This window comes from Podarcis raffonei, chromosome 4 (assembly GCF_027172205.1).
Source record: "Podarcis raffonei isolate rPodRaf1 chromosome 4, rPodRaf1.pri, whole genome shotgun sequence".
Taxonomy (NCBI): domain Eukaryota; kingdom Metazoa; phylum Chordata; class Lepidosauria; order Squamata; family Lacertidae; genus Podarcis; species Podarcis raffonei.
Window position 1 is genome coordinate 97,929,490 of NC_070605.1, and position 15,260 is coordinate 97,944,749.

At 45.7% G+C, this 15,260-nt stretch overlaps 1 protein-coding gene and 1 long non-coding RNA gene across 2 annotated transcripts; one reads left to right on the forward strand and one right to left on the reverse strand.

Annotated features, from left to right (window-relative positions):
- Positions 1–1,974: 1,974 nt before the first annotated feature.
- On the reverse strand, positions 1,975–3,832 carry LOC128411970 (uncharacterized). The gene is made up of 2 exons (XR_008329988.1): positions 3,555–3,832; positions 1,975–2,795 (listed from the first exon to the last, which is right to left on the reverse strand). It is a non-coding gene; the product is annotated as an uncharacterized LOC128411970 (long non-coding RNA).
- Positions 3,833–8,628: 4,796 nt separating this feature from the next.
- KCTD12 (potassium channel tetramerization domain containing 12) lies at positions 8,629–13,217 on the forward strand. Its single transcript, XM_053384632.1, has one exon. It carries the CDS (start codon positions 8,946–8,948, stop codon positions 9,972–9,974), a length of 1,029 nt encoding a protein of 342 aa, XP_053240607.1. The 5' UTR covers positions 8,629–8,945; the 3' UTR covers positions 9,975–13,217.
- Positions 13,218–15,260: the final 2,043 nt, after the last annotated feature.

Below are 15,260 nucleotides of genomic sequence, written 5' to 3' on the forward strand. Positions count from 1 at the left end.
AACGGTTGGAGAAACCCAGCCAGATGGGTGATGTATAAATAATAAAATTATTATTATTATTACAAAAATGAATATACTAGAGTAGGCTTGTCCAAATTCCAAGAGACTGCGAGCTACGCCCACTATAAAAAAGCAGTGATCTACCCACTGGATTGACCAGAGTTGTTGAGATTTTTTTAGGAAGTCAAAGTTGTTGAGCTTTTGGGGGTGGGGTGGGAGGAGTCCCGTGATCTACCACAGGCACCCCACGATCTACCTGTTGGCCATCCCTGTACTAGAGTAAAGTGATCATCTTGGTTGCCCTCCTTCACACATTCCAGCTTGTTAATATCCTTCCTGAGTTGTCGCGCCCAGAATTGGACACACACAACATCTCCCAGTCATCCCCTTGAGCATTGCCTAGGATGCCATTGTCCTCTGTGGTCACTTTTGGGAGAGTTCTTGTCTTCTCTCCCGCCATTAAAGCATTTCAAATTGTTTAATCCATGCTACAATGTAGAGTATAGTACCCAATGCAACTGCATACCCTGATCTAAAAATACCACCTCCCCACTCTAACCTTTGTGATTTTTTTTTTGGGGGGGGGCGATAAAATAGAATCTGTATTGTTGGCCAATGATGATTTCTCTCTACATATTCCATATTCTTTGGCTCCGTAAACGGGAACTGAGACTCTTCTATGAGCTAGTGTGATTCTCTAGTTCAGTTCTTTAATTTTCTAACTCTTTTTGCCACATTGGCCCTGATATGTGGGGGGCTCAATGCCCCACTGAACAAGGTGCCTCCTAACTCTGTTAACATTTAAAAGTAACTCCAGTTAAATTGATGCAAACCGATGGCAACATAACAGGCATTCAAAATGCAGAATAACTTGGTTTCCCTCCACCCCTCCCACAACATGTCTCTTCTGTGGAAACTTTATTGTACATAATGAATTTTACCAGAGTTACGTGTCCCTGTATATATCTCCTCCTCTGGGGAAAGGCTTGCTGGAAATATAAATTAGCTTTCTGAATACAGAGGTGGGCCATTTGTGGTGCTCTGAAGGATATTCTGGGAATGTTCCGCCCAGGGAGCTGTACCTCATTGGAATGTGTGAATAATTTGACTTGATTAAGATAATTGGAATGAAAGTGGGAGATGCTGAGCCACGGATGGGAAACTGGAAGTGACAATTGTTTGGAGGTGCCTGTTGTGAGACGAGGAAAGGATAGCACAACTGATCTTACAGGGCACAGCTCTTTAGGTGGTGAAGTATATCACATCCGATGGTCTTAGGGGCTCCAGTCTTTAGATGGCAGTGCGCATTATTTCGTTCACTTCAGAATGTGGTAAGCCAGGCAGACCTCACAGAACTCTAGCCCAATGGTTGCCATTAACCTGATTTGAACTGATTTTATAATGAAATGATTTTAGAATGTTGTATCATTTACTGTTGTTAGCCGCTCTGAGCCCGGCTTCGGCTGGGGAGGGCAGGATATAAATAAAATTTTTTATTATTATTGTTGTTGTTGTTGTTGTTGTTGTTGTTGTTATTGGGGGGGCTCCTTCTGCTCACTCTGCTGTTGAGGTACTGGATTTCGCCCCCAAAGGCAATGGCAACCAATTTTAATTTTGAGAGACTCTTAAACGTCACCTCACTAAATGTCTGTCTGTCTCCTCCTCCTAAAATCTGTCATGCCAACAATATCCAGAAATAGGTTATCTTTCGGGTGTGCCATTTTTCTTTCTTTCTGCAAGCAAGTTTGAGCAAGGGGAATTGGAGTCTTGAAAATTCCACCCCTTTGGTTTCAGTTCTATGTGCAAGAATAAGCAGTGGAAAATTGCGGTCTGTGAAGAACCCACAAGATTGTGCAAAAAGAAAATGTGTTTGAGTCTCACTTTGCAATAGTGCTTAATTAGTATTTTTTTAATGGAATACAAAGAAACAGTACCTTTTCTCTCTCTCTATTTCTTTCTTTCTTTCTTTCTAAGAAACCCCCAGTTGTTAACCCTGTGCAGAATCTCACCAGTTGCTAATCAATTGCTATTTCCCACTGCCCCCATTTTCACTGCAGATCAAAAGCCTGGGGCACAATCAGTTTATGTGCAAAGCACACCGGAACCCTGGATTTAAAACCACATTGTGTCCTTTGTTGTCCCCCAGAATGAAAAATGTATTGCGATATTGGAACACTGATGTGATAAAACTAAGGCTTTACCACCACCACCACAAAGGACAGTTGATTGGTGAACTCTTTAAAAACTGTAAGCCTTAGAGAATTACACATTCTCTCCATCTCTTTCCTTCTTTCCTTTTTTTTTGGTATCCCATACAAAACAGCATCTTGGGCTGTCATTTTTTGCTACTCTATTTGCTTTCTGATTCAAAGTACCTATATCGACTGTGCCACTGAACCTCATAAAATGCCCAGTTCCCTGTGGTTATTTTTTCCCCTGCAGAGTCTCTGCATTAAATTCCTGCCTGTTGCCACACTTTCGCCATTTCCTCTCATACTTTATCCCAGCTCACTGTTCCCAAAGGCATAATTTGGCCATATTTAAGACCCACTGCAAGTGTCATAAATGGCTTGGAAATATCCTCCTTCATCTACTGCAGGCTGGGGAAAGTTCTGTGGGACCGCAGCGTTAGGAATCACTGAACTGTAGAGTTGAGAGGGACCTCAAGAGTTATCTAGTCCAACCCCCTTTAATGCGGGAATCACAGCTAAAGAATACCTGACAGATGGCCAATTCACCTCTGCTTAAAAACCTCCATTGAATGAGAGTCCGCCACCTTCTGCTGCTGTTGGACTCTATTTTTTTTTTTAGTAAATATTTATTAAGGTTTTTACAATATTACAAAATGAAAAAGAAAAAAGAAAAAACAATCTTTTCATCACTTATCTTTCATTTACTTGTTTCCCGGACCTCCTCATACCTCCCTTTTTTGTATTCCAGTTCAATTTGTTAGTTCAGCAATTCCTTTCCCTCCTTATTTTATCCTGATCTTTAATCTTAAATTATTATAGCATTAAATTTTTGCCTATTAAAAATCCATTTTTTCATATTCTTTTATACCATTACAGCTAGAAACCACTTAACTTCAATCCAACATCATTCTAACATTCATTAATTTTGCAATATTTCTGTAAATAGTCTTTAAATTTCTTCAAGTCTTCTTCCACCGACTCTTCTCCCTGGTCTCGGATTCTGCCAGTCATTTCCGCCAATTCCATGTAGTCCATCACCTTCATCTGCCATTTTTCCAGGGTGGGTAGATCTTGTGTCTTCCAATACTTTGCAATAAGTATTCTTGCTGCTGTCGTGGCATACATAAAGAAAGTTCTATCCTTCTTTAACACTGATTCGGCGACTATGCCCAGGAGAAAGGCCTCTGGTTTCTTCAAGAAGGTATATTTAAATACCTTTTTCAATTCATTATAAATCGTCTCCCAGAAAGCCTTAATCCTTGGGCACGTCCACCAAAGGTGAAAGAATGTACCTTCAGTTTCTTTACATTTCCAACATTTATTATCGGGCAAGTGATAGATTTTTGCAAGCTGCTGTTGGACTCTAATTCATGTCAACCACTGCCAGCTTGGTCAATGATTTGAGATGATGGAACATCTGAAGAGCTCCAGGTCTACTGTGATGTGATCTCTGAGGGCTGCCTTCACGAACCACTTGGAAGCTGCAGCTGATTCAGAATGTGGCTGAGCAGTCGTTAACTATGACAAGCTCCATCTCTCCAAGAGCTGAATTCTGAATACAAATGGCGGCGATAGGGAGACTATGGGTTGGCTCTTGCCTCCATGCCCGGTTGATGAGCTTCTTGGAAGCACCTGGTGAGCAAGCACCTGGTGAGAGAACTAGACTCTCATCTAATCTATTGGACCAATAAAAGAAGCAAGAGCTTTTCAGTAGTTGAATTCTCACTGCGCAAGTCCCAGAGAACCCACATTGCTCCTTCCCCGATGGGCTTGAGAAGGCTTGTAAAAGTGTTTGCGCTTCATAGGGATCATGAGCGATCATTTGGATTTTGCTTCTTGAGTTTTGTTGCCATTTTAATGGTGTAATAGTAAAGGTAAAGGGACCCTTGACCATTAGGTCCAGTCATGGACGAAGCTGGGGTTACGGCGCTCATCTCATTTTATTGGCTGAGGGAGCTGGCGTACAGCTTCCGGGTCATGTGGCCAGCATGACTAAGCCGCTTCTGGCGAACCAGAGCAGCACACGGAAATGCCGTTTACCTTCCCGCCGGAGTGGTACCTATTTATCTACTTGCACTTTGACGTGCTTTCGAGCTGCTAGGTTGGCAGGAGCAGGGACTGAGCAATGGGAACTCACCCCATTGCGGGGATTCGAACCGCCGACCTTTCTGATTGGCAAGCCCTAGGCTCTGTGGTTTAACTCACAGTGCCACCCGCGTCCTCAATGGTGTAATAGTGGGCCTCTATTTGAGATTTGGTTCGGGAGTGTTCTTTGATCCGAAAAACCCAATACAGATTCAATCTTTTAAATTTTATTGCAGTGGTTCAGCATATCTAATTAGAAGTATTTCCCATTAAATTGTACCTGCAATGCAGATAGGATTGAAGTTGTGTTTTATTTTGCTGCTTCTATGTGGTTTCAGTTTTTAATTTTTGTTGTTGTTAAAATGGAAAAGCGGCTCTTACATTCTAATCAATTGAATAAGCATCTATTAGTTAATGGTTAGCTTCTTTTCAATATCCTCCTTCCTGTGTTAGTTGCATAAATATAGCTCAATTAAATGTAATGCCCTTATTTTGACTCTTCCTCCACCCCATTAAAAGTCAGAAAACATCCTTTTAGTATTTCATCTGCTACCTGCATAGAATGTTAATAGGGTAGCCAGTTGTTTGTTTTTCTCAAAGGGTTTTTGAACATCTCTATAATAAATCTGTCAGTACAATCCTATGCAGCACCACTGAATTCAATGTAGCTGACTCCCAGCTAATTATTACTATTCTTAATTTAATTCCTTACCTGCCCTTCTTAAACCAGTAAGAACAATAAAATGCAGAATTAAAATCACTTACAATCAAAATATAGGACTGCAGCTTAAGACTCAGAAATATGGCAAGTTATATTTTGTCCACTATTCATATCAACTCCAGGAAAAAACTTCTGTTTCAGTATCACACTGCTGCTGAAGGCTCGGCAGCAGCTGGGCCGACCCTGCTATTAGGCAGGCTGAAGTCACTGCCTCAGGCCTCAGAGTCATTGCCCTTCATTAGAAATGGGAACTAGGTGTGCCCCAGGCCTGTCATATACCTCCTAAACTAGCTGGCTGCACTGGAGGACACTATTCCATTGGCAGTGTTGATGGACGAATAAACTGTCAGCCCAGGGGTGAAGACACCCCCAAAATAACATGTCCAGTGATCATGCAAATCTGGCTATAGAGAAGTGAAACACTGAAAAGCTTGGCCAGGAGAGGGGCATGGAGGAGGCAGCTGGCTGTAATCATGTGCACAGCACCAGCCAATATGGGATGGGAGTATCAGCTGGGCATTTAAGGTGAAATTCTTGCCCCCCAAGATGAGCAGTCCATGCTGCAACTCTTTGTTGCAGGTCCCACTTGCTTATATAGTCTGCTAGGCTGTTGTGGTATGGTACACACAGTTTGGGCTCACGCACCTCCTCCCACTATGAACAATGCCTCTAATGATAATAGAGGTCAATTCACCCAAGCACTTGTGACCACAAAAAGGAGCTTGTGGGAAATGGCTCCTTTCCTGAGAACTGCCCATCTTTTTCTCACTGCAAATGGAGAACAGGACTTGGGCTAATTCAGAAAGGCCCCTACTTATTTAAGTTGCACTTTGCATTGTCGTTTATGTGGGCAACAAGGAATTGTACTCACGCCCAAGGCTTGCTCCTGTGCCACCCGTGTACAGCCTGGCTCTATGGCAGCATCCCATACTTGGGTCAGGCTCAGGTGTGCAGCTACAAATCCATCCCATGCTACTTAAATAAAAAAGCAGAATACCTGCAGAAGCACTCCTATGAGCACATTTACAGACTGGAAGCTTTTATGCTGGAAGTGAGACTGCACCATAACTTCCTGTGTAGGAAAGGTGAAATATAATGCTTAAGGCTGCAATCCAGTGTTTGAAATTAGCCAGGGGCCAGGCGCATTTTGCACCTGGCTACCAAACACTTGCGACCAAGTGAAGATTCCTGGGTGCCAGGATTGCACCTGACATCTCTGCCATCTGGAGGTGCATGCCTTGGCATCATTGCATCTTTACTCTTTTCACACTAACATAACCCATCCTGTAGAATTCTGTCAGTTATATTTTATCTGCACAATTGGAATGAATTTCAGGAACCAAATGCTTTTTCTGTGCAGCCTGAGCAGGAGTTACAGCTATTTGTTGTAGCTTGTCTTCACTTACCCCGTCTACTGCCCTGCTCACAGTTGTGAAGAATATCCCTAGGTTATGTCACCATTAAGAAAACGAGGTTGTAATAGGCCAATATATATGTGGACTGTCCCTGGATCAAGTGATTTATAATAATAATAATTTATTATTTATACCCCACCCATCTGGCTGGGTTTCCCCAGCCTCGCTTCTTTCTTCTTCAGGTTCTCAAAGTTCTTAACCTAGCTCAAGGTTGTCATCTGAACTAGCTCAATGTTTAACTGATAATCGCAGTCAGACCATCATTTGAAAAATAAGAATTTAAAGCCGTCTTGTCCCGAAACGGCAACTAGACATTCCATCTTGGTGACTGTAACCTCGGATTAAGGAGTCATTTGTCTCCTAGATTATATATTTGAGTTCCTAACACTGTTGCAACATTATATACACTGTTACCTAGGAGGAAGTCTTGCTGAACTGAATTGGACTTACTTCTGAGTATATGTGGATAGGATTGCATTATAATACTGTGGTTCTAAGGGGATGCAGGTAGCACTATGGTCTAAAACATATTTACTAGGAACTAAAATCTGCTGCTTTAATGGGATTTGCTTCTGAGTAAACCTATTTAGGATCAATCCTACAGGGACTTTATTTGTAAAACAGGGAAAAGAATTAACATAAGTCATTAACCGTTTGACGTCTCAGGCCTTTTACAGATGTACATGTTTGTAAGTTGCATTTCACTCTTTCAGTGCCTGGCAGTGCTGCAGTACTGTGACTGCAGTCTTAAGCAAGCCCAGGGACAGTTAGTAAAGAATTACAGTATGGCAGCATTTTTGGAGATAAGCCCACAGTGAAGATAAATGCTGCAGAATTTAGTACGGGGAAACGACAATATGGTCTTCGAAGTCTAACAATATCTGTTCCACTCATTAAAATGGAGGGAGGGCCAGAGATTGTGGGTGCATGAAAAGCAGGGTAAGTAAAAAAAAAATATCTCTAGGACAATATTAGTCAAGGATCAATTGGAACCAGAAGCCTAGAAACCCAAGAAAATGATTGGTATGTGTAAAATGAAATGTGCCTCTTCATTTCCCCCTTAGAAACTATGTAAAATCGTTTTACTAGAAAAAGAGGAGCAGGGGAAAATAGGCATGGGGGATGTGTGCATTTTTTATTATTTTATTTTTTTTGCTAAACCCAACATTTTTAAAAAGAGGAAGTCTGCCTAGAGGTCAGGAAGCCACAAGGCTCCTTTGCCTTCCCATCTGCAACGAGGCTGTTTGCAAAAAGCGCAGAGTTTGCATTATGACATCCGTCACGTCAGGGGACCCGCTCCGTAGTGGACAGCTTGGAGGTGACGTTGCAGCAGTTTAGTGCCTCTGCACCAACACCGTTGCCCTGGACTGGTTCTCACACTCTCTACCTGAGACAATCCATTTACTCTGCGGCAGCCCTGCTGACTTGCACTTTCTGAAGAACGGGAGTCTAGGGAGCCGTTGCCCATCGCCGCTCCTCCTTTGCTCCCATCCAGCGCCTTAAATCTTCACCTCACTCATCCCTGTGGTAGTCGAAGGCACGCCGAGGGTTGGGGAGCTAGCCAGCCATACTCGGGGCGATTCATGCGAAGGCGCCGCTCCCTCTAAAAGTTGATTTTTGCAAGCAGCGTCTCAAATCCACTCCATCAGCCTCTGCACTAACCTCAACAGGACTAGAGCACGCACACACCCACCCCAAAGTAAAAATAAAATAAAATGCAACTGCGTTTGCCATTCGCCAAGCACATTTCTCACGGAAGAGGAGGCTACTCCGGAGTAAAGGGACAGCAAGAGCTGCGATCTTTTCGCCTCTGGGGGGAGGGGGACGGGGCAGCCCGACTTTATGGCCTCGGAAGCCCCCCTAAACTCAACAGGGCTTAATCCCAAGTGCGTGTATGTGTAGGATTGCATCCTTAAAAATCGCTTGGAAAATCCTACTGCTGCTGCTGCTGCGGGTGTCAAGGGAAGCGCTCCAGAGAATGGCAGCCTCCTGTTTTTGCAAAGCGAGCCCAGCACAACAAGGGGGTTGCTTGCGCGTCTCTCCGACGGGGGGGTCGAGCTGATTGTGATTTGGCCGGAGTTGGCATTCTCCGCCGAGCAAATAAATAAATATATCCCCGGCAGCGGGGGGAAGGGGGTGGGAGCTCCGCGCTCGGGCTCCTTCGCAATTGGGGAAGGCGCAGCCCCACGTCAGTGTCAACACCCACCCGCCCGGCTCCCCTCCTCCTCCTCTCCCCGTCCACGCCTTGCGCTCCCCTCGCCGCGCGCTCCCCTCCTGCGAGCTTGCAGCGCCGCTACATAAGCCGCGCTCGCCGCTCGCCGCCGGCGCATCCGAGTCGCGAGAGCGCGAGGACCCGAAGCCCGGAGGAGAGGGAGAGAAAGAGAAAGAAGCTCGGGCGCCGAGCGGAGCCCGGGAAGCAGCAGCAGCAGCAGCGGGCGCGCTCCGGAGCTTGGCGGGGAAGGCAGCGCGCCAGCCTGGAGGAGAAGAAGCCGAGGGCGCGGCCGTAGAGGAAGGACTCGCTCCGGGCCGGCCATGGCCTTGGCGGACAGCGCGCGGGGGCTCCCCAACGGCGGCGGCGGTGGCGGCGGGAGCAGCGCCTTGCGCAGCGCGCCGCGCCCCGCGCAGCCCGAGGCGGCGTCGTCGGTGGGCGGCGAAGGCTTCCCGGAGATCGTGGAGCTGAACGTGGGCGGGCAGGTGTACGTGACCCGGCGCGGCACGGTGCTGTCGGTGCGCGGCTCTCTGCTGTGGCGCATGTTCTCGGAGCAGGCGGCGTCCGAGCTGCCGCGCGACTCCAAGGGCCGCTTCTTCTTGGACCGCGACGGCTTCCTCTTCCGCTACATCCTGGATTACCTGCGCGACCAGGAGCTGGTGCTGCCCGAGCGCTTCCCCGAGCGCAGCCGCCTGCAGAGGGAGGCCGAGTACTTCCAGCTGCCCGAGCTGGCGCGCCGTCTGGCGGCCGCCGGCCTCCCCTCCGCCGCCGCCGCCGCGCGCTTCTCGGGGCTCTTGCGCGACGCCTCCGTGTGCGCCGACGAGCCGCCGCCGGGCCTGGGCTACCTGGAGGCCGAGCTTCCCGAAGGGGGCGGCGGCGGCGGCGGGGCTCTGTCGGCCTCGCCCACGTCCAGCCGCAGCCCGTCGGGCGGGCCTCTGCTGGCGCCGTCGCTCTCGCTGGACGCCGGCGGGGCGGCGTCGGGGCGGCGCTCGGGCTACATCACCATCGGCTACCGCGGCTCCTACACCATCGGGCGGGACGCGCAGGCCGACGCCAAGTTCCGCCGCGTGGCGCGCATCACGGTGTGCGGCAAGACGGCGCTGGCCAAGGAGGTCTTCGGCGAGACGCTCAACGAGAGCCGCGACCCCGACCGGCCCCCGGAGCGCTACACGGCCCGCTACTACCTCAAGTTCAACTTCCTGGAGCAGGCCTTCGACCGGCTCAGCGAGGCCGGCTTCCGCATGGCCGCCTGCTCCTCCACCGGCACCTGCGCCTTCGCCCCCGAGCAGGGCGGCCCCGCCGACGACAAGATCTGGACCAGCTACACCGAGTATGTCTTCTGCAGGGAGTGAGGGGACCGAGATGCACAAGCGCAGCCTGGGCTGGCCACCAGCTCCACCACACCCCAGATTTTTTCTTTTTTCCAGGCACATGCCGTTCCTTTCCCTAACCTAGGATGACCGGGGCCTGACCTTGCAGAAAGAAACCTGCCTAGGCTCGACACATTTTTGGTGCGTGGGAGCTGCGCCTTGCAAAACTGTAGGAGAGTTTTGAAGGGGCTGTGCTGGGAGAGACAAAAGTGCCCCACCTGAATTCCTGTCCAGCATCCCAGATGGAGCCTTTGCCTAAGCAAGAGGGTGGCAGCCTGAAGCCTCTTCCACCTTTTAGAACTGCACAGATAGGAAACCTCCCCATTGTGGTGTCTCCTCTTCTGTGTTGTTCTTAAAGGTGCAGAGAACTTCTTTCCCTTCCGCACGCTGAGTTCCCGGCCCCTTGTTTACATTTCTATGCACTTGCCCTGTGGTCATCCCTTCATAGCTTTGTGACACCTCATGCACCCCTCACTTGCACCTTGGAAGAACACCATCTACACCAAGGTTCCTTATATAGACAGTCACTCAGCCCCTCGCCCATAAGGAACGCCTCTTGTTTTGTACATGTTTGATCACTTCCTTCTACCCCTTGCACTTAACATGGGTCCAGAGCACTTCCATGGGCCTTTTCCATGTAATGTGCTGCCATTGCCCAACCCTTTTATATAATCGCTGCCCACCTCAAATGCCAGCTGTGCAGAATTCACTGTCCCAGAATCAACCCACTATGTGATCTGTTCATATCGCTAGAGGTAAAACACAAATCTCGACACACGTACCTGTGTCCCCTTTTTAACATGCATGCTTCCAAAGATGTCTGTCTTGTTCACCCCAGAACATACGTGCTGTATATTTTATTCCTGCATCTCCACTCCGCTCCCCCATCCAGAGAATGGGTGGGCATCAAATGCTACTTCAATGATGTAAAAAGGACCCCTTTGCATCGTTCTGAGTCTGCTTCCACCAGTCTCCCATTTTCCAGCCTTTTGTTTCTTTCTGCATCAAGGTGAAGGAACTGCTTTGTGGCCAGTCCGCTGCCATCCTTCCTGCTTCCCAGAAAGTGTTGCCTTCTTGCCCTGGGATGGGAAGAGGAATCTGAAAGAGAGAGAGAGAGAACATTTTGCACTTCCCAGCCATGTTGGTGGTGAAGCAGAGAGAACCTTTCCTGATAATTATTTTCCCAGTGTTGCCTATCTCCTAAATTGGATGAAGTCAGTGGAATGGAACAGCTATTTCTGACAGGTTAGATTTTGTGGCTGCTTCTGTTCCCCAACCCCTACCCTGTTTGGGGGCGAAATACTAGACAACGCAATCAGGGACCTCCTTGTACCGTTTTATTCCCTTTGCCTTCTCTGCCGCTTTCCAAAGTCTCTTTCTTCTTCAGCTCTTTGGAACTGTGTTACAATGGTGATGGGTCAGAAGAGCCAGTGCCAAAAGGGGCCGTCATCAAAGTGGCGACTTCTGGATTTTTACACCACTTGAACAGTTGGAACTTCCCTTCCAGGAGCAGAAGTCTTTGATGGCACGAAGCAATGTCAGTTCTTTGAAAACTGAGTGTGTTTGCAAAATGTAATTCTGACACAGGGGACAATAGCAAGGAAGAGTCTTTGATGAAAATTCTTGTATTATCACTCTTTATGTATGTATGTGTGTGTATTATATATAAAAAACCCCATTGCACATTGTTTAAATGTTCTGAAAGTAGTCTACCAGACTGGCTAAGGGTGGAGGTGTGTCAGGTCCTGGGTTTTGAGCAGCACCACAGATTGACAGATGTGCTAAGCGTTTTTTGGAACTCTCTGGGCAATAGCCAAGTCATACTAAGAGGGGTAGGCCCTCAGTATGACTTGGCTGGGTAGCATCCTATATGTATTCTTGTTTGATGTCTTCAAGGCTCAGTTTAATGCTTCTTTGAAGTGTCCATTGGTGCCCTTTCCTTCCCTGGGCAAAAGAGTGGTATTTCTACATTTGTTAAGACATGCTGCTGAGTAAAAGTTATGGGCATTCTGAGTGGGATGCGGTCTTTCTCTCCAAATACCTAAGGGCAAATTTGGCTCTGTTTTCATTCTTTTCTACTGGGAGGGGGTTTGCACCTACAACAATGCAGAAACATTAAGTCCACGTATGTAGGAATTTTGGCTGGTGTCTTATCTATAGGGAAAGACCACCATGGTGATGTATAAGCACAAGTTTTTACTCCGAACGAAAGCTCTGATTCCCCCCCCTCCCGCGCATTAAACAGATCTATACATAAATGCACATTGCTCGACTTAAAAGTACTGTCCATTTACATTTGCGACCTAAAGGGTGCTTTTTATGCGATCCAGTCATTTGGCCATTCCTCAAGCGGTGCACATTGAAACTTGACAATTTAGCCAGAATTAGTTACAAACAGTGTCTTGATGCTTGGATACAGAGTTATGGGCACTATAGTCTTAACCAAAGAATATTTCTATTAAGTTTCCTCCCCCTCACTCCAAAGCTCTCATTTCAAAGAGTGGAATTTCCTTATTTGAGTAAAATATTATTTTAGGATCAAGTGCTGGCCTGTTAGAATTGTTGAGAGAGAGACAGACAGAAAGAGAGAGAGAGGCTTTCTTTATTTCCTTCTTTTTAGCTAAATGTGTAGCTGCAGCTTAAACCATTCATTTTGAAATTCTTCTGGGGCTTTATAAATATCAATCAAAAATCCAGATTTCAAACATCTCCCATCCACAGAAATGTTTTCCTTTTTTCTCTGGGAGATGGTTTTAAAATGATGTATTTTTTCAAAGAAAGCAAGAAAAAGAAAGGGAGAGAGAGCATTTTTAAATAAGGACAAGCAATAAGAGAGCATTGGGAAGCCAGAGTGCCGCAGAAGAGAGAGTACCCTGGTTGTCCTTATGCCTTATTATAAAATAATTCCATTGTCATATTTTCGCTAAGTGAGAGGTTATTGATTGCAATTAAGTATTTAAAATGTCATTCTCGAGAGCTGATTACAGTCTTTTTCTAGTTTGTGTTGAGTAATTCTCTCTGAAGTATGTTTTCTAAAATTTTGTATACAATCCAGTTTTCAGTAAGTCCTGAAATGAGCTCTTAGCTAGTTTTCTTTTTTCTGTTTAAAAAATAAATCTTGTACTGTAGCTTACTAAGTCTATCATAAGAGTTATGAATGGAGGTGGTTTTTAATTGAACTTGTGACTTAGTGTGTATATAAAGTGTATAAACATTTTACACGAATCATTTAGTTTTTTATTCATTTACTAGTGCTATACAGATTTTCATATGCTGTACCTGGACAGAGTACTTTCATATTAAGCTGTGTTTCTGCACCTATTTATATGGGGGGAGACTTGCATACAAACATCAGCAAAATGATAGAAGTATGTTTGTCGACACTTATTTGCTTGAATGTGAATTAACAGCGAAACTTCCTGTTAGCTAAAACGCATCCCTCTAATGAAAACTTGTATTTTGATTAGTGAATGTTTATTTGCTAGCAGACTACCCTAAAGCTCCTATTATTTTTTAAACCAGAATGGGTATAATTAAAAGGAACTATCTAGTAATTTTGTAATTGTTGTGTTCTGTATCATTAAGGGGACTGGTGGGATATTGGGTTGTCATTAACAGCCGAGTGATTGAGGAAATTTAGGTTTGTAACTTAGCTAAACCAAAAAAAAAACTTCCTATCTGCCACCCCTGTGTGGTTTGTGTGAGAACATATTGCGTCTACTTTCTAGGAAGTAAGTCCCATTGAACATATAAAGTTGCCACAAATAAAATGTCTGTAGCTCAGAATTGTCTACTTTGACTGACAGCAGAGCTCCAGGGAAATAATGGAGTTTTTTTCTCCCACGACACTGCAAACTCTGATTATTTTAACTGTAAATGGCAGGAATGTGCAAAGCAAGACTTTGGTCCTTTGCTGTCAAAGTTAGCAAAACTGGGAACCTTTCCAAGTGGTGTGAATGGGCTTTCCAGTACAAATGAGTTTAGGTGCAAAGCTCATATTGCAGTCCAAAATTTGGGAAACTCTGCATTTCTGTATTATTGAACAATTGCAAATTCAGGAATGTTGGGTTTAGTTCAACATGGTGCTGTCCAGATGTTGGAGTGCAACTTGCATAAGCTTCTGCCAGCATGACCAGCAGTCTGAGATTATAGGAGTTGGGCTGGAACATCTGGAAGATGACAAATGAACTAACTGGGCCAGTTCTATCACCTTCATAGGCATTGTTCCGTAATAGTTCTTAACTCTAAACACATCTGTTTTGGAAGTTGATTGTATTGAAATGGTTACACATATCTTTGATGCGAATATTAAAAGTCAAAGAGGAATGTATGTGTGAGGTCATGGAGATGAGTTTTAATCCCAGGTTGGAACAGGGTCGTTCTAATGTGTACAGTGGTACCTCAGGTTAAGTACTTAATTCGTTCCGGAGGTCCGTTCTTAACCTGAAGCACCACTTTAGCTAATGGGGCCTCCTGCTGCTGCCACGCCACCGGAACACAATTTCTGTTCTCATCCTGAAGCAAAGTTCTTAACCTGAGGTAATATTTCTGGGTTAGCGGAGGCTGTAACCTGAAGTGTATGTAACCTGAAGCGTATGTAACCCGAGGTACCACTGTATTGTCAAAGTGTACATCTGATAACGTTAAAATTGAACCTGTGTTTTAGTACAAACAAACTTTGTTTTTTAATACCTTGAGCAACTTAAGATAGCAAACCAGGCTGTGTAGTGGACATTCATTTACACTTGAACCAGAGAGGCCTGTGTTCTAAATCAGATGAGCCCTATACCTCAAAGGGTTGTTGTGAAGAGAGAATGTGAGAGACTGTGCTGAGCTCCTTGGTGCAAAGGTTGGGTATGAACATATTAACAATCCTCAGCATAATCACTTGACAAAGAATCTTAAGAAAATCAAGGTGATGACTTCTCAGTAAACATGCATTGGATTGGGCTGCAAAGCGCAAATGTTATCAAAGGTCTTGTCCTAAAAGCGCATGTGTAACGAACAGTTGATAAAACACTTCAGTGTTGTGGGGGGGGGGGCGCGAGAAAACCATTGGCCGGGATCCGAAGAAAATTGCTCACATCCTTTACCTTTACCAAGTACCTGGGCTGGTTTTTCTTAAACAGGAATTTCCATTCTCTGCATTCCATGCCAAACACCTCAAGCTGTTTTTATCTGATGAAGCAGGTGTGGAGAATCTGTGTCCTGCAAGAGGTTGTTTGACCCCCATCATCCCTGACCACTAACCATGCTGGCAGCTGCCAA

Excerpts from the sequence above, each read along its gene's own strand:
- KCTD12 (XM_053384632.1), top strand. The coding sequence starts at position 8,946 with ATGGCCTTGGCGGACAGCGCGCGGGGGCTCCCCAACGGCGGCGGCGGT.